Raw genomic sequence first — 19,891 nt, forward strand, 5'->3', positions numbered from 1 at the left:
AATGTGTGCCAAATGAAGGGTAAGCGTTAATTTTAGGAAAAAACCTTCCAAAGGGATCTTTGTTAAGGCAGCAGTAACACCTTCTCCACCCCCTGCACAGCATTTCCTCCAGCTGCCAAGCATTTCTCTTTGTCTTACAAACTAATCTCAAATAAACTGCGAAGATGACAGCGCTGCGCTGCTGTGATTCATAAAACAGGTGATTGATGAAACGCCCTGAAAAACTCTCTTCAGAACATGAAGGCAATATGACAGGTTGCCTTCCCAAAAGGGGTAGCTGGGGAGGAGGGGGCAGAAAAAATGCTTTCAAATGGTCTTGTAATTAAATTAATAACACTCCTCTGACCAGGAGTTTGTAAGAGAGCGAAAATATTGTTTTAATGTTAAAGGTACAGAGCCAGGAGACATAAATTCTCATCTCTACCAACATCTTGGGCCATTGGAAAAGACTTTATTTTTCTGCATCTCTGTTTCTTGCTGTGGATTTTGAGGCAATCCTATCCATATATTTACACAGTATTTGTGTATTATTTATACACGTGTGTATCCCATACTGAGAACACAAGGGGCAGCTCAGTCTTAAAGCAGCTTTGAGGAGATTTAACTCCTGAATGTACTGTTTAAGCACAAAACGTGTTCATGTGTGTGTGTTTGCGTGCACATCATCTTGAGAAGGTAAGGAGCTAAACATGGAAGTGTTCCCAGGAATGGGATTTCCGTCATCTAAATATAAACCCATTCCACTCCGGGAGTTTACTATGCACTGCTTAGATAAATACATCATTTCGCAAGCAAGGGGTTGTCTTGCTCCCACCAGAAAAGAGGAATGCACACAGAGTGTCATTTAAGGACTTCTGCACTGGTTTTCAAGATCATTACACACACACAGAGCTACGGGATTCTTCAACTCTTGCTCAAACATTTTATTACAGATCTGTTCAGGCTCCTTCTGGCAATCCTGTGTGTTGGTAGTTCACTGTCCAGTTTTAACACTCAAATAATAAAGGGCAAACATTTGAAGTGACTGCTAAGCTGATACCAAGATGCAACATGGTGCCAAATGTGGCTTATTTGTGCACCAGCAGCAGATAAACATAACGCAGAAGACATACAAACGTGAAAATGTTTGGAAGGTGTTTTTTCAAATCCCTAGAAGAGGCTCTTTGTTACATATCCACTATTATTTTATGCCTCCAGCCCGCATTTCCAAATTTCAGTCTGCTGACATTCATTTCATTCCGCTAATCCTACACACATTTCAACAGAGTAAAGGGATTTCAGCGACCACACTCAGTGAGCTTTCAAGGTACGCCAGCTCCCTTAGATGGCTGACGAGCTTCTGCAGGCAAGCTCCTTCCTACCTGACAGCTCTGCTCCCATGCTAGCCAGGAGAGGTAAATCGTGTCTGTGGGCTTTTGTTTTGCTAATCAGATGGAAATCACCCTCAGAAAATTAGAGGCAATAGAGAATGCGGACTCAACTGTCTACGATAAACAGGAACACAGATTAACACAGATCACATGCTTTGAACCATGTAGAAATATCTGACATGTGAACCTCTTGAGACCAACACTAAAAAAAGATCTTTAATTATTCCTAAGCAAGCATTTTGCTTGTGCAAAAATTCTGCACAGCAAGTGTTTAAGCTTCACAATCTAGTAGATGCATGTATGAGCGTGTGCCTGCACGGGAAACCACCAAGCCATTGTCTTGACCTAAATAAACACCACAGATTGCACAAAACCAACCTGCCAAGGTTGCTTGCTACATAAAGCAGAAACGTCCTCTTCAAATTCCATTCAGATAGCCTCAACTCTAAAACACACCAGATTCAAGAAACACTTAGAGCCACAGGGTCAGAAATATTTGCTACCAAAGACATATTTAGTTACTGAATTTGCTCCAGAAATGCATCTTAGAACCCCTTTGATTGCTCCTGCTCATAGCAATATGGAAAAATAATCAGATTTCTAAAAATGTTTAGCTCTCAGAGTAAAGGTTGCTAAACTCATTTTAATAATGTAACCTGACTGATGAGAAAAAAAAAAAAAAAAAAAGGTTCTCCAGTAAATCCTCTCTCCCTCAGCCCACTGTATCATCACTTAGATAAATTAAGTCAGCAATCTGTACTAAATTCAGTGGGCTTTTTGCTCTTTACACAGCATCTGGTGAATTCCCAAAATAGTAAAGAACACAGTAACTCTAATGTAAGAGAATCCTGTTTGCCTATATTTTACTGTTCCCAGCTGGAGAACAGTTATATAAAAAACCATTCACAGGACCAGACGATCGGGTGTTATCGTTCCATACTACAGAAATGTGAATCCTTTTCCAACTCTTCTGCACTTTAAAGCATTAAGTTTTACAAGAGCAGCAGATTCATTAGGACTAAAATTTGTAGCTTCACAAAGCACATGACTGCAAATCACATGCGCTTCTACTGGAAACTTGCATAAACCTTCTAGGCACCCCTAATTGGCAAAGCAAAGACGAAGCTGATACAGGATCAGGAGATGAGATGGCCAGAAGGCCAAGTTCATCAAAAAAGACTGACATCCTCAGGTTGAAGACTCCAAAGAAATGCTACATTTTCTTTAAAATAATTTAAGCACTTAACATCAGATACTTTAGGACAGTCAGTCGCAATTGTACAATTTAAGTCAGGTAATAACTAAAGCAGCTTTTCCTATCTGCTCTCTTTTCTCCTGCTCTCACAATCTCCAGCACTGTAGCAAGGGAGCAGCTGCACCCAAGATGGGCTCTCATTCTCACTCCCCCAGCAGACTGCTCTTTTTTTCCAAGTCTGCTCTGACACTACGAGCAACTGCAATGCAAGGTGGTTGGGGAAGGAATTATTTTTAGCTGTGTCAAATAAGACTAACCATCAGACCGATCGCTTACACTCTGGCTAAAACATATGGTGATCTTCACAGTAAAATCTGGAAAAAGTGCATGTTGAACTGAAAATAGTCACAAACTGCATGCAAGTCCCTTTTTAAAAGCTTTCACATTCCATAATTTCTATAATTAAAGTGATGCCTTTAAATATTGGCAAACCAAAGGGAATGAAATCCAACCTTTGATCCGTACAGATACTGGGGCTGTGCGTTGGGCTGCTTATCCCTCTGAAACTCCTGGGAGAACGGCAGCACAGTCCGAACAAATCTATGAAAACAAAAGAAAGAAAGAATTATTCACACTTTGGTTATTAGGCGTGTGCCTAACGTACCTTGTTAGCCTGTATATTGCTGTTTCTGTCTACATCCAAAATGAAAACCAGAGACCAGTTGCCTTTCAGACCAACCTTGGGAACAGGGAAGTGCACAGCCTGCGTTGCCCAAACGCCTGGGCACAACTCAGCATGTGATTCTCCATCGCTCACTGGGACCCCCTTCTTCCCAGTGCTGCACAGGGTCCATTTCCCAACAGTGCTCTAACCCAGCAAAAAGAGAAGCACCCAACAAAGCAGTAACAGCCTCTCAGAGAGTAAGCGAGTTCCTCGTGCTTCTGAAATGAAGCACTTAGGAATAACGACAGCTTCAGATAGCATTCCTACTAAATGGCTGGTTTGTGCTCGTCTCCTCCTCCCCTAGAAACTCACAAGAGGAGAAATACTTCAGGTTAATACCTTAAAAAAAAAAAAAAAAAAAGGCACGAAGGGTACAATCCTTGTAGCAAAACAAGCGTTTCAAACATTTCATCCTACTTTGCTGATGTTCTAACCCGTGTGTAGCAATACACAGCACCTTTAATGAACAGCATTACCTCTATATATCGTAAGGGGAAGAGAACTACAAAGAGGAGGAGTTCTGCAAAAGACACGATCAAACTGTCCCCTTGTATCTGAGAAGCTGCATATCTGGGTCCTCTCCTGAACAACAGAGCTCTGACAGTGCCAGAGAACCACGCGATTCACATTTTACAACAGTACAGTTTTGGTGGAGGAAGAAGTTAATCAACTTCTACAATTCCCATTCTGCTTTCACTTTGCTCAACCAAGCAAAATAACTGTGTGTGTGGGGAGAGGTGCCTGTGGGTGGCTTATTTATTTTTTCTTTTTTTAAACCTGGCGAAAAGGATCTCTTGGTAAATGTTGCAAAGCTGCAGAGGCACAAGGAAGTGGGAAAACAGTCATTTAGGAACTGTACGCCAAATATTTGTATCAGGTCAAGCTGTTGCAACTGATAGCTGTCTAAACAAATTGCATTTAGGAGGAGGTTTCAGGAAAGGAAATTTGTAGTACAGTAAGACATCATAAGATACACTTGTACCCTAATCTGGTTTTGTTTTAAATGTTTGAATTGAATTAACACACAAAATAAATGACTCACTGAGCATTCTTCCTAGAAAGTACTCTTTCTCCTTTTAAATCAGAAATTCTGCTTTTAAATCAGAAATTTTCAAGCTGAAAACTGGCACAGCCACGCTAAACAAAAATGGTTTCACCCAAACATGTATAAATTGCACCATGTTGTTTAAAGTTATTTCCATTACTTTTCTTCCCCTAAGTAATCTGAATCATTCTTCTGAGAATCTACAACTTCGGGGCAAGGTTTTCTTGTTTTTTAATCCACTCAAAACCAGGCATGCCAACTGTTTCACAGCTGCTTGTTTATACGTATCTTAGCCTTGTCTTTCCAAAAGTACTTACACTTTTGTCCAGAAAGTGCTTGCATCTAGAGCTTTTGAAGATGATCGTCTATGTGTATTGGTTTTGATACTATAAATATTAAATTTTTTAGTTAAACCTCCTTACATTTAGATTTCCTCAACTTGCAAGTTCCCCTCCTCTCTCCCCTTCTCTCCCAAGGAAAAGAACATTTCAGACTATAAACTGGGGTGCATCCCATGACTTTGGGAGCTGCAACTATTTTTCTTTCATTTTTCAAAAAGGTATTATGAACATATTTGGATTACTATGTCATTAGTGTTCGAAGACAAAGTCCCCTTAAGGGACAAAACAGCCTTATTTATAGACAAAACAACCTTAGAAGTTTCTTAAAGATTTGAAGTAAACGCTAACTTTATACCTTCTTGAGGGTGTGAGGGAAAGATACCCCAAGGAAGGAAGAGGTTATGAAAAGGAAGTAGGAGCAAGAGACAGCAAGACACTTCTTTGGTATCTTACAGAGGAGCTATGACTAAGTACAGAAGAACCAACAGGGAAAATAGGCTGCATCGTTCTAGGAGGTGTGTGACTAACGCCAATATATCACTCAGCTATTAGACATTCCTTCCCACTACACTAAAAGCTTCAGAGAAACTTTTACAGTTCAGCATCACCTGCTCCTCTTCAAACTTTTTCAGTGTGCAGGTATGTTTTCTTTTTGGCATCCTGCAGGCTGGCTTCCTCCTGCTCCTCCTCAAGAAGCAGAAATACCTCTTTCAAGGATTGAAGAGCTAGCTCTTGGAATACCAACAATAAAACTAGGCAAAATTTGTACTTTCCCTCCAATATTGCTGGCTGCAGGTTTTGGCATGTTACGAGATAATCATTTTTAATCATTGCTGATGATCTCATAGTAACTTATTTTAATCAACATGGGTTGTAAGCAGCCAAAGCAGATTAAGCGATGAAAAGCCTGCTGGCTTACCAGAGCTTTGCAATGATTGCTAAAGGGAAACTTGAGCCCCAAAGTAAACATTTTAGGGATGAAATAATTTCATATCAGTGTTTCTGGGGTGCCTATCAGGAAGGAGTTCATAGTGAGCACTTCACAAGCTGATTGCCAACATCTATTTAAGAAAATAAGGAGAAATCTGAGAGGTGCTGCTTTGGTCAATGAGACCACTTCCTTGCTACTGCAGGCACAAGAACAGGCAGCCTCAAACTTTCTGAACTTCATCTCACAGTGATCATCCACATCCTCTGCTGTTTTACAACCAAACCTTTTCTAAACAGCTGGGAAGACTGCTGTAAAGCGGGTGCTTGTGGGGGGGAGTAGAGGGTGATGTGAGGGAGGGTGAGAAGATGGACAGAATTAGCACTGGTTAACACTCAAGGAAGGTGCTACTGGAGAAAAAGCAAACAAAATGAGGTGTATATGTAGCTAGAAAAGAAAGCTTTGGACTTTGGGTAGTTGCAAAGACGCTTTGCCTTAATCTTTTTAAACAGCAAATGTCAGATTATCATTCATGAAGGAAACACAAACATTCTTGCAATATTCAGGGGAGAGAGAGAGAGAGAGAGAGAGAGAGAACAGGAGCCTAAAAACTGAAGCACAAGGAAACAAGAAGATGAAAGAGTACGAAAGAATAATGGCTACCTAAAACTCTATCCCTATCCCCATTCTTTCTGGCCTTCCCTCCTGGCAGAAAGATTTTTTTGTTTCTTAAAGCAAGAGAAGATAACATGCTTGTCAAATATGATGGGCTGTTTGACTACAACCACCCTACTTTACGTCAGCCTACACAACAGCACCATTTGGCTCTTTGTAGCAGAAACTAGTCGTTTCCAAAGCCAGTGCGGCTTTTCAGACTTGCTCCAGCAGTGTCTGAGAGGGCTGGAAACTCTTCTGAGCAGTGACAATCACACGGTATGTACAAGACAAGACAACAGCTGTTATCTTGTGAAAACTAGTCTCAAAAGAAGTATGAGAGAGAGAGAGAGAGCTTGTAAAAGGAAGGGGGAAGAAAGGCTGGAGGTGGGGTAGAAAGGAAAAATTGATCTTTTTGTTCATTTGGTAGTAACTTTGTATCCTCACAAAAAACATGACATCTTGCATTTAAAAGAGTGCTATACCCATGATTTTTTAGCAGAGAATACAGATTTGTAGTTTGTAACATTATAATGTGTTGAGAGGACTTGAGATGAGCGAAGCTTGACTACTGTCTTGGGAAGCTTGTATTAGTGCTTCAAGGAAATCCAGAAAACCCTCAATCCAAATAAACACCCAGGTTGTCTCACGCTCGTCTCACTCTGTTAGCCCTGAGCACAAAACATGCTATCATGGAAGGAGAAGATCAGCTCAGGATTAGTAAAGAAAGAAAACATGACAGAAAAGGGAAACGTGACTAGAAACACTGGAAAAGGAACGAAGAAAAATCTGGGAGCTGTCCTCAGGCCTTTTGACTCCTCTGGACAGTCCCAGTCCTCCTATCTCCACAAAGATACAGGGGAATGAAAAAAGTACAGATCTGGGCATAAGCGTGAAAAAGACTCATGGTGCAGAAAGACCTTTGGCTTGGAAAAACGTACAACTGAGGGAAACACGAGGAAAGATCCTGAAAAAAGAGTCCCAAGCAGCACAGAAAAGACAAGTGGGAAACACTCGACATCCACGTGGCTGCTGCCAGGGTCAGGATGCATGAGCAGAGAGTCCTGCGGCCTCAGCCACTACTGCAGCTCTCGTGCTCATGCTGTTAACCACAATCCTGTTCCCTCTCGTTCCTGCCTGACAACAAACAGATTAAAAACACCCTTGGGCTTCACTGCTGTTGCCCACCCGCAGAGGTCCTCCTGCTCATCTCCCAGCTCCTCCTCCACACAGCGCCTCACCAGCAGCTGAGCAGCCAGCCAGGAGACTAAAATTCAGAAACTGGCAACTCCAATTAGCAATGACACTTAGCAATTTAATAAGTGTAAAGAGTGATCCTCACTCTTTCATCTCCGTACATTATCAGATATAATTCCTAAATCTCAAGTAGTTAAAGATGCAACATGTTTCAGTACTTCTGTGTGAACAACCCTAGCCTTTGTATGAAACCTGCGGCCTTGTAAAAATTTGAACTCTTATGAATATTTGAAATCATCAAGTTCAAGTATTCTCGTGGAAAGAGCTTCAAAAGGTACTGGGCACAAGTTAATCTGGCCCAAAACACTGGCTTTAAAAGAACAATCCTGACATGCAAGCTGTACTTGAATTAACAAAAGGCAAGGCACAGATACTACACCTTTCCTGGGACCTCCACCTCCACTGCCCAACTCCAAGCAATGTCTCTGCTTTTCATTATACACACTCCTCTTTCTTCCAGCCTTTTATTGTTACTTTTCTTCCCTCGCTCACACGTGCTTCACACAAGCCATTACCTATCAAGTGTCAAGAATTGAGCTGACGGCTCATACAGAGCCTGTCACTGGGTACTCACGTACATGCACGCAATACCCTGCACTAAGTTAAATACAGAGAGAATTTAAAGTTCATACTAACTGCCTGGGATCCGGCTCCCTTTAGCATCTCTGAAATTAATTTTCCTGATATAACTACCTGACAAGCTCGAGGATCAGCCTAACTCGATTTGTGCATACAGCTTTTAAGTAGACAAGCAGCAGCCCTTGGCCAGCTACACGTGCTTCCTGAGCACTGCGCTCTGCACTACTGCAATCTTTCCAGGTGGGATAGACAGATGCTAAGCTGTTCTAGGAGCTACTGAACATCATTCATTGTGGCTGCCACATGAAACATCGCCACATCAAAACTTTCTTTTAATATTATGCTTATGTGATTATTAACACAGCACACCGAATATCCCAATACTGATTTCCAGACACACCAACACACACAGGGTAGCTTCCCCAGAAGTACATTCAACACTGCTACGAAGACAGATTCATGTAACAGAAGCTTCTTGCCTAAACCTTAAACACAAAACCCACTCTTTTTTGTTTTTTTGCCTCCTGACAGAACCTTGGATCTAAACCACAGCATAACCAGCAAGAACATGTCGGACAGAGGAAGTGCTCTGTGGAGAGAGTGAGAGATGAGAATGGGCTTTCTCCTCTTCCTACAGCTCAGTGTTCAATACCACTTTGCTGGCACTTCACAGGGCTTTCAGCAAAATCCAATTAAAAGCCAAAAGCAATACAAATCCTAAAAACAGCACACAAGCAGGAAGTCCAACTACTGAGCCTGCCACTCGTTCAAATTGTGGATCCCACCTTTTGCTTCCTTTTTCCATTTCTCACTCTCCTTAACAGCTGCAACAGCAGGAACGAAGGACACCAGGAACAAAACCCCAACACTACAGATACCCTGGAGTCTTCTGCTAACATCAGGTGAATGAAAAAAAAAGCTTTCAGTTAGAAAAGCCAAACTTTTAAATACAGCACAAACCACCTGAGACCAAAAAAAATGACACGAAATGCAATGTACAGCTTCTCTGAATGATGTCGCATGAGTGTCCTCTGCTCTAAAAAGGACTCACACTTCAGAGCAAGACTGCAAGACTTCCCTGGCTTATGAAGGCTCAGTAACACACAACTGGTGGGAATAAAATAGCCAGAAGTTCCAAAGACATGGAAAAGAGCAGCAATACAGATAAAACCATATCCAGCAAACAATGAGCTCTTCCCTTCCAGCAGGCAATCCTTTTTCTTCACGTTAATGCAGAAACAAACAATATAGTTTTAATTTCATCATCTCACAGCTGAGGATCCCATTTACCAAAGCGTCTTCCCGATATACACGCTGCAGTGCTTTTTGGACACACTTCATTTTCAGCATATCATAGCAGAGTCATTAAAATGTCATAGAATTTGGATGCCGAGGTTGATTTTTCACTTCTACCGTGGACTAATAAGTGTCTTTCATACATTTGACAGCACTTAGTAAAATGACTCATTCCCCTTCATTTCTCACAGAGCATTAGGAGTGGGAAATACACTGAAAGAATAGTGATGGACTTTGTCAGCATTTGCTGGGAGAGAGGTTGCAGGAGAGTCAAAGAACTTTTTAATCAACAAAAGGCTGCCGTGCCAACCTGTTAGTGGATCCATTGTAGCAGTAGTTTGGAAGGAAATCGTAATTCAGTTCCCAAAAGACATGAAGAGTGATTCGTCCGTAAGGGGCTGACACGTTGTGATTGGCTTCCCTGAACATGGCATCGAAGCTATCCAAGGTCATGTATCTGCTCAGAAGCTTGTGAGTCATTTTGTTTATTTCTATCAAGCCATCCAGCTCCTACAAAAAACAAGCAAGAGGAAAGAAAATGAGCAGCACATTTAATAAAGTGGAGAACCTCAAACGAAGTACATAAAAAAACCTTGATGAATAGACTAGAAGTCCAAACGAACTACTGCCTGCTCTCCCATCTCTCACTTTAATGATAAAGCTGGGAGGAATCTGTGCTCTCAGTATTGCTTTATATCTGTGTCCCACCAAACCCTCTGAGACACTGAGGGCATTCAGTAACATCCCTCCACACCGCCTGCAGCTGCCTCAAGCACAGATCTGTGCCATCTCTTCTTTCACTGAGCGAAAGTAAAAACTCCAACATTTAAATGGGATCAGACAAAGGCCAAGAGACAGCTTCTGCATTTCCTACCTCTCAAGCTATCACAAAGTCATTTCTGCTGGGTAGGGGGAACTGGTGACCTCTCTCTTGTAGTAGCGCTACTAAGGATAACGTCAGATTTACCATAAATCCTTCTCTCGGTTTACTCAGGTAAAGACTGCACTAAGATGCAAAGAACTTTTAACCTGTAGGTGCCGAATAAATAAATAAATAAATAAAAACCACACGGCCACACACACAAAACAGCCCATGAATCAAAAAGAGAACACCACTTCTTGTTCCAAAAAAATACCAATGAGCATTGCTTATTTGGCAGTGACATATTTGTGCCGTCACACATGAAGCAATGTCCAATGGAAACTGGGCTTTATTTGGCTGTGCAAACTCCTGGTCATCTTCCCATACAGGGTCTGATTTTATAGCTCCACTTCTCAAAGGGTTTTCAAACCTGTGACAGTTACTTTTAGAAAGCAAACCAAAAGAACCACTGTGATGGTTATGACAGTGCTGAGTCCAATCTGAGGGCTAAAATAGCTCAGTCTTTCAACTGAATTCACTTAACTTATCTAACTTGTAGAACTGCAGAAAATATTTATTAGTTAAGCTATTAGTATCAGCTTCTTACTGAAGAAACTAAGTCGTTTTCAGCAAAAATGATTTTTGCAGAAAAACAAAGAGGGGAAAAAAAAAAAGGAGGGCAAGTGGGATGGACAACACTTAGCTCTGCCAATTTCTACCTCTGTGAGTAAGAATCTATGACCTAAGAAACACATCAATGGTTTCTGTTCACTTAGCCAGTAAGAAAGTAATTTGAAGGTTATAACACCCAGCACCAAAGAGGTGTGAAAAGCCAGACTCCTGCCCCTCTTTATGGTCAGTATTTAATTCATCTCCAGTAAAGAATGACACAGAATCAAGGGAGCTAACTGCATGACAAAATTTCACAGGTGAAAAACCATTACATCAAGATTGATGGTAAACTTCCTTGCACAACTTTTAATTTTTTCATTCCAGAAGAACAGAATGTAGCGGATATTTTTCTTGTTGACTGCATATTTACTTGTCAAATTCATGCTGTCTGGAAATAAAATTTGTTCTTTAACATTTTCATCGGGAAGCTAATTCAGAAGGACACCTCAATATTGCACAGATGCTCTCCTTCCATAGGCACAAGTCAGAGCTTATTCTTCCACAAAAAATTTGCCTTGATGCAAGCTCCAAAACCAAGCTGCCTGGTTAAACAAACTCCTTTTGGTTCTACCAGCCACAGTGCTGTTTTGTTTTGGTCTGCAGTTAATGTGTAAGTGCAGACAGAAGTGTGCGCTTCCCAAAAGCTTACATCATGACACTGCTCATCCTCCTCGTTTCCTCACATCTCCTAGCATGCTTTCTCTACCGATGCTGTTAACAATTTACAACTCTCAATTAAAAACATAGCCCATCAGAATCAAAAAGGTCTACAAAAAAAAAAGTCTACAGTTGCAACAGAGGATGTGCACGTATACTTTATGACGTAGCTGCACATCCTAACTACACCACAAAAGAATGCCTTTTGCAAGGATAAACTGCTTCTCTTGTGGGGGTGGTTGTCAATCTAGATTTAGTAAACAAGACAAAGGTCAACCGTAGCACCATATGATTTCACACATACAGAGAAATGAAAACAAAACATCAGAGTGAACAGTTTTGTTATTTTTCTTATAAGGCTGCTTAAATTCTTTCCCACGCATACGTTTAACTAAGGTTTGGGATAAAACAAGTTTGCCCCTTAATAATTCAGCCTCTTCATCCTATAGGAGTGACTGTGCATCCATCCACTGAGCGAATATCTAGAGGACTCCCAGCAAAACCTCAGAGAACATTTTTGGTTTCTACCATTAACAAACACACACATTTATAATAAAGGGGAAAAAAAGGGGGGGAAGGCTAGATGTCTATCAGTCTCAATGCAAATAAAATCTATTGCTCAAATAAAGAATACGTAGCATTCTAGACACCCAGCTGCAGTGCTGACACTGACAAAAGTGCGGCACAACACTCACCACAATGGAAGTCAAATCCTCGCTTTCGAATCGCCCGATCGCCAGCTCCATTGACCTGTACATAGCTGCTGAAATGCGCTGAGTGATCAGTCGGTTCAGGTCTATTGACCTACCGAGAAGCTAAAGAAAAAAAAAATGCTCTTAAGCTTTGAACAGAATATTAAATGACAAGACAAGCTGCACAGGAACTATGAGATCCCAGAGTAACAGCCTTTTAAATGGAGATCTTGCATTCCAAACAAAAAGAAATAAAGTAGATGGATCTACGTTACATCTCAGTTCTCACAAAAACAAGTAAAATCACCTGCTGCATTTACATCTAGGTATTTGTATCAGCGTCCTATTGCCTCCATGACATTGTGCCAACAACGCATTCAAAACTGGTGAAAGACATTATTAGGAAGACAATGCTACCACACAAGACATTTCTATTGGGCTTGTGTTTGCTTAACTGCAACAGACATTCGCATTAGAACATGACCTGTTAAGATTTTCGTTAATCTAGTCCTTCATACAACAGAAAAAAATGATCTCAAAGGTCAGTTCTGCCACTTAGATGGCGGAACGTAAAGCACAGAAGTAGTTTTACATACCTACATAAATCAGTATCACTGGAAAATCGCCAGGGAAAGCAAATACAACAGAAAATGAGCTAACTCACTTGGACGTGTCTTTGTTTCAGCAGTGTCTCATAGCGGTTGGATTGGTGCAACTGAATGCTTGCTCCCTGATTCTTGCATTCTGAACGTAACCGTTTATCCAAAAGCAGGCTATTAAAAAAAAAAAAAGAAGAAAGTGCTTACGCACAGTAGATGACAAACCTGAGCAGAAATGCACGAATAAAAGCTGTTGCTGCTGGAATACCTACCTGCCAGCCATTGCCTTGTAGTATGCAAATATCTGGTCTGCCAGCTTGTAGACAAATTGGTCAAAACACAGGTTTACCTTAGGAGGGAAAAAATACGAGCATTTAGGGCTACTTAGAAGAGAAGAGCTTAATCCAAGACTTCCCACTGCTTAACAAACATCATTAAGAGAGTAAGCATTTCTGAATTTACTAGCACAAGAGATGGCATCAGCTTTGAGTATTAATGCAAGTGGTTTTGCACAGATCAACACGTCTCCTCACAACTTATTGCCAGACCAGTTACCCATCCTTTGTCTTCTCAGCCTGTTCCTTATCCCCATTTGTTCTGTATCTCTTACAACAGGTCTTAGCCTTTAACATAGTTTTGACAGTAAGGTACAGACTACTTTTCTCAAGTAGGTAAGGTTGCTTTACCTCTGCCTCAATCTCATCATAGAGGAACTGCTTCTTAAATTTAGTAAGTGCATAATGAGCACTGTCATTATAAAGGTCCAAAGAATAGAGAACATACCTGAATGAAAAAGAACAAAGAAAACAAGTTACTTGTCTGCAGAGATGCTTCTTTAAGACAATAAAATGAACATATTATAATCCAGCCAACCGTGATCTACACTTCATAAAAACAAAGTTTTTTTATATAAACTCCAACACAAAAAAAAACCACTTGCTCTTTAAAAAAAGTCTTTTGTTAGTTTAAGAATTTGTATAGATTTGTTTACAGTTTGAAACTTGTTTTACAGATATAGTTTTAATTAAATGGAACCATGCCCTTACTAGTGTGGATTACACTGAGTAAGTCATCAGTGATGTTGATTACAAATAAGGAGGCATACTACAAAATAAACCAGAAGGAGAGCTCATCCAGAGAACAGCAGCGGGTGCAATGATACTTGTATGAAAGATTTAAGATTTCAATTATTCACTTGGAAAAGAAAGCTGAAAATTCTGGAAGTCAGCAAATGCAGGAAGAAAACTGTATGAAGGTTTAGAGTACCTTCTCAGTTATTACTTGTCAAAACCAATTAAAGCAGTAACATTATAACACAGAGCAGCAATCAGTAAGTAAAAATTCTTTGGCGGAAGAGCACAATTAGGTCTTACTCCATCATCGATGCCTCTTTTGTCTCCAAAATATGGTCCGTCAGAATCCAAGGCATGGACATCTCAATGGGAAACTGGATTCTTCTGCCCATGGTCAGTTCTAAGAAGAATTCCCTGAACCACAGCTGGGACAAATCACAGCACTGCTGCAGGGTTTCTTACAGGATAAATAAGGCAGAATTAAACTTCTTACAGAAGCACTTCAAGAACAACTCAATTATGATTCTGATGATGCAATGTGAAACAAAAAAGCAAGCGTGAGTTATTCACAGGCCAGATGTGTAAACTGAAAACGTAAAGCCCGTGACTTTTTCAAATATCTCTGAACTCCGTGTTGGTCCCCAAAGAGGTGCCTTATTACAGACAATACCATGGATGAGACTACCAGTTAAATGGAAAAACTACGTTCACCATTACAGGGGAGTTTCTAGCTTAATTTCTCATTTAGGGGCTGCTCTCAGCTGTGCGCAGAGCTTGGGAAGCAGAAGGCAAAGGAGACAACGTTGTACGGGAACCACCAGGACCACCTATCCCCTGGAGGACTGAGTCGCTCCACACATCCCTGTTGATTTCATGGGCAGGAAATGATATACAGACACATGAAGACGGGATTAAAATAAAAAGTTTCTAAGGCCACTGTCAGGGACACAGATATGCTGTTTCCCACCTCTCCAGTAAACGCTCAGCACAAGCCTTCTTTTGCAGAAGGCTTGAGACCCAAAACAGAAATGAACTTTTACATTAAAAACTTCCAAAGACCAAAGTGCTCTATACCAGGAGCATTGCAATAGAAATAAAACAGGCTCCCCCTTCTTGGAGGGTAAAGGAGTCCAGCAACAAAACAAAAATGAAAGACAACACAGCATGGTGATGACAAGGACTCAATACATTCAATGTCAGTAGGTGAATTCTTTAGGACAGCATGTTTCCGATTACAATTAACCGAATAGTAAGAGTAGTGAAATGACATCGAATTTACCACAACAGAGAACTCATTTCCTCTGTATTAAAATAAAAAAAAAAATCAATACCCTGAAGCAAAACACAAAAGCTACTTCCTCTTTTACAATTTCATTGCATATAGGCTTATCTGTCCCTTGTTTATATGAATGCATACATAAAAAATATAAAAGGGAGGCAACAGTATGAAATTTGACCCATTATAACTGGAACGTATAACAAGTCAAAATAAAAATCCCACCACAATATTGAATATCACGTCTCAGAAAAAGTTTGGCCAGACCGAGGTTTTTGATAAGTAAACCCAAGGTAAGTTGGCTTAGGCAATCGGAAACATTTTCCAGGTCGTGTTAGAGGTGTTAGGACATGCTAAGCTGGACACTGATCATCTACATATCTTACCACTGAAATTTATCAAATGAGTGTAGAAGAAAGACTCGCGGTGGAATTTTTCTATGTCCAATATGGTGGGTCCCTCAAGGCTACTTCTCAAGGTTTTCTTGGAACCACTTTTGTCAGCAATGAGGGACTCTAACATAGTTCTCACCATGTAAAGCTGTATCATTAAAGGAAACAATTGTGGTGGAAGGGGGGGGGGGGGGGGGGGAAAAGGAAAATACACATGGCACATTAGTTGAGCAACACTGAGAATTACTACTATCAGTAAGCGACCGCTCCACTTCAAATGGAAAACTTTGTGGCACCATGGGGGTAAAAAGCCCTGCAGGCAGGAGGAGGAGACGCGGCGCTAGCCCAGGCACCAGCACAAATGCCTGCCCGTGCCAAGGGGCCTCCGCTGGCATCGGGCAGCAGAGCGTCTGCCGTGGAACAGTTCACATCACCACAAAAGGAGAAGTAATAAGTAATGTCTTACCACCAAAGTTTAAAAGAGGCGGATAGGTGTAGGACTGCCTCAGAAACTTGTGTGTCACATGCAATAGCTTTTCCAGTCCCAGAGCCTTGAGCTGCTTCAACAGCTCGGCAGAGTTTAAGGACTCTGTCATAGTGCGAACCATGTAGAGCTAAAAACCAACAGACAGGGGCAGGCAGGGGAGAGAGAATCCGTTAATAAAAACACACGGGTAAATAAGGAAGGGGGAAACAGAAGCAGAGGAAACGTGTTAGTTTGTTAAAAATGAAAAGCAGCGCAGTAAGCATGCAAAGGGAGGCAGCACGCTCTAAAACTGAGAGGTTTCCTCATTCAGAAGGATCAGAGCCACCCGGTGCTCCCAAAGGAAAATGGAAAAGTTCCCATTCCTCCCGGAAAATGCAGAGCCAGGCCCTCAGCCATTAGCTTCTCAAGTCATTTCACAAAGATTTCCAAGCATTACCAATTCACATATTCATAAACAGCAATTTTAGAGCTGTGAGACTGAGGAAGAAGTTTCTACAATGGATATATTTGACCTGCCCTCCTCACATCAGCCGAGACAAACACGTGTGCCAGCCTAGGAGCAGAGAAAGACGACAAATGGGTACTCCAAAGGGCTTGGTCCAGCCACTGAAACGAAGCCCTTAAACACACCAACCATTGGAGAAGCACACTAGTGGTGATATTTAAAAAAAAAAAAAAAAAGGTTGTGTTTGTTTGTTTAGAAAATTAGAATTCAACCCAAAATCTTCATTAAACCCACCTCAGCAAAAATTTAAGCAACTCATTATTACCCAAGATTATTATCCAGGTGTGTTCTCTTCCCCACAGGTTTTAGGTATAAAAATATTTTAGTTACATATCATAGTTGCCTTTGGTTTTGCACCCAAAGTGCTCGGTATCTCATTTGCTCAGTTGAATTACGAATACGAGACCATATGCTCTCCAAATTCATAAATAAAATAAAAAGGAGGGATTATGTGGAGGTAACAGAACCAACATCTAAGCATGGGATTTTGATGACTACCATGGAAAACACACTTGTACTACCTGTTGTTTTAGGAGCAGCACAATATTAAACAGATTCTAAGGAGCAGTTTCATTATTCATCACTGAACAAGATGAGAGATCTTGTCATCATTTAAATATGTGAGAGTATTTGGATTTTAAATATAATTTTGAACTAATTTAAAACAATAATTTATGGGATTTGATTGAAAAAAATACACCAGCCATGCCAAAGAGTCTAAAAAGCAATCAGTCAAGAACTAATCAAATCTTTATAAATCAAATATTATATTAAACATTAGGAGCTCAATGAGAAAATATTTCTAAGTGAGTCACATTACGGAGATGGAACACTTGGAAAATCACACATCAGAATAAAAAATGACAGCATCCCAGAAAGATGATGTTAAGTATACATCATTTTTGCAAATACAAATCTAATCGAAGTAGATTTTGAACATTCCAAAAGAAATTTGCATTTTTTAAGTAGTTGAGGCCAGAGAGAAAACATGACATGCAATAATCATTGATGGATAGCACAACCATTAGACGGGAAAATACCTGAGTACTGGAGGGTCCCACTGCACGCCTTGGGACTTTAATATCAAAACCACTTTTGGGGTCTTTTTCTCCCCTTAGAGCTGGGTCATTGAAAGGTTCATGACCTGCTTCCCAGTCACAAACAGTCTTCCTGATGGCCTGCAAAACACTGGACACAATTCACACTACTTCAGACCCACACGCATCCAAGTGCATTGATGGAAACATTTTACTCTTTAGGATTCTGGAGCTCAGCGTAACTTCAAGGAACCAGAAATGATTTTGCTAACAATTACAAGAAAGCCTGATCCACATAATAATCATTCTACACTTTTTCCTCAAAACAAATAGTTCAGAGCCCTCCTCCTTTACGTCAGAGAAACATGAGACACAAGGAAACACTGGAATTGTAAGAAAGATGGACAGTAATACCTTTCTTCAAAATACAATTAGTCTTTCTTTAAAATAAAAATAAACTACAGGCAATAGAATAAATCCTGAGGTAGCGCTGACAAGCTCAAGACGGCCAAGATTCGCACCTTAGCCATACTGACAGCCATTCATTTACGAGTCATATTCATTTACGATACATATTCAACCAAGCTAACTACAAAGAACACACAAAAGAGGCAAAATCCATCAGCTGGACAATCTGCACTAAATTTAATAAAACCTGGGGGAAAAGGATGCAGGAGGAGACGAAAACAAGAATGTTACCTCTGAATGACATTTTTCTTCTTTTTAATGGCTTGTCTTAATGGCTCTCTAAGCGTGACCTGGGCAAAGTCCTGAAGAGCTGCATAAATGGTATGGCGAATGGCGTGATTGAAAACACTTTCCATCCTTCCCATCAGCACCTGAAGACCTTTGATCATAGCAATCACCTGAAAAAAAAAAACAAAAAAACAAAAAAACCACTTTTTTAAAAATTTTGTCTGTAATTTGTTTAAGAGTCTTTCTTTTTTTTAAATACAGAAGAGGAGAAAAGGGAAATTAGTAAGTTCAAAAAGATAAATGAGAAAGTCACTCTGAAGAGGTTAGTTTTCCTGCACCCTTTCTAGGTATCAAATGGAGAAAAGCATGCTCTTTCAGAGTCAACACAGGGCATGCTGTTTTTTTTTCCTCACTCAGTATAGAAAATGCTACAGAGACTATTCTCCTTTGTATAGAATTAATCTTTGGAAAATCCCAGTAAAAAAGATTTATCTTACCTCAACCAACGCAAACTTTTCCTCACTAGTGTAATTGTATCTCGTTGCTCTTTCATACTCCTCTGCATTGTCAGGACAATCCTTATTAGAATATTTGTCAGTTGGGTGTACTAGCTTCCACGAATACTGCAGTTCACATGGCAGAATAGGGAGAAAAAAAGATGGGAAAAAAGGTCTGAGAAACACAAAACATATCTGAACACAAATAATGCACTTATAACACTTGTAACACTTATAACTTAGTGTTTTCAAGAACATCTGAAAAATATTTGGTATTATACTCAAAACCTGCATAAACATCCATCAGGGTACAGCTGGTGAAAAATTCTAGTTACATTCAAATACAATTTTTTTCACAACAAATAATAGGTTCTGGTTGATATCTTTGCACAACTGCTAGATTACACAGTGATACAAATTTGTCTACTATAGCAGATTAAAAATTTCATAAATTTCCCTATGGCAAAGAAAAGCATCACACCCTGCAATCTGAGCGCTCCAAGATGACACTGGAAAAATTATTAAACGAAGTAATTTGGGGTCATTAAGTTTACAGCGTTAAGTTGGATAATAATCATTTGATGAAATTTTTTATCTGGACATGATGTATATTGAGTGAATCCATGTCAGAATAGATGGGCAGAGGAGGACAGGGAGAAGATGAACTTACATAGGAAGTACTTAAGGGAATCCATATATAACAGAAAGACAAAGAAAAGCATGAACCTAATAGGGTGAAAAACCCTGATGTGGTCATCAGGGAAAGTTTGTTCCAGAACTGGGAAGATAAAAACAGGTAAAAAAGAGAAATTTTCTACAAAGTTATAATCAAATAGGAACATTGTCCTTTGAAGAGAAAGTCTGAATAGAGTAATTGTGATGACAGAAATAAAGGGAATGGATCCAGGAGTTGCAGAGGCCAGAAACAGATGACAGGAACATCTCTTAAGAAGGACAAAGAGAGAAAAAGGTTTTGACCATAAAATACACTGGTGATCTAAATAATGACAGGATAAACTAGGAAAATGTACAAGTCATCTACTGGTTTCTGAAAGAG

General features: G+C 40.2%; 1 protein-coding gene across 3 annotated transcripts in view; it reads right to left on the reverse strand.

Annotated features, from left to right (window-relative positions):
* CYFIP1 (cytoplasmic FMR1 interacting protein 1) overlaps positions 1-19,891 on the reverse strand; it is a 62,181-nt gene that overhangs the window by 19,590 nt on the left and 22,700 nt on the right. For 2 of the 3 annotated variants that reach the window (XM_084301294.1, XM_084301295.1), the window contains 11 exons: positions 18,835-18,960; positions 18,341-18,507; positions 17,645-17,792; positions 15,607-15,760; positions 14,245-14,401; positions 13,558-13,654; positions 13,144-13,220; positions 12,937-13,045; positions 12,276-12,395; positions 9,700-9,899; positions 3,078-3,165 (listed from right to left, as the gene is read on the reverse strand). In XM_084301294.1, the coding sequence (XP_084157420.1) occupies positions 3,078-3,165; positions 9,700-9,899; positions 12,276-12,395; positions 12,937-13,045; positions 13,144-13,220; positions 13,558-13,654; positions 14,245-14,401; positions 15,607-15,760; positions 17,645-17,792; positions 18,341-18,507; positions 18,835-18,960 (1,443 nt within the window). Of the gene's footprint in view, positions 1-3,077; positions 3,166-9,699; positions 9,900-12,275; positions 12,396-12,936; positions 13,046-13,143; positions 13,221-13,557; positions 13,655-14,244; positions 14,402-15,606; positions 15,761-16,535; positions 16,610-17,644; positions 17,793-18,340; positions 18,508-18,834; positions 18,961-19,891 lie in introns of those variants that run through there. The other variant, XM_084301296.1, reaches the window with a different exon arrangement.

The sequence above is a fragment of the Netta rufina genome (genome assembly GCF_964035555.1).
Source record: "Netta rufina genome assembly, chromosome: 1".
NCBI classification, from domain to species: Eukaryota; Metazoa; Chordata; class Aves; order Anseriformes; family Anatidae; genus Netta; species Netta rufina.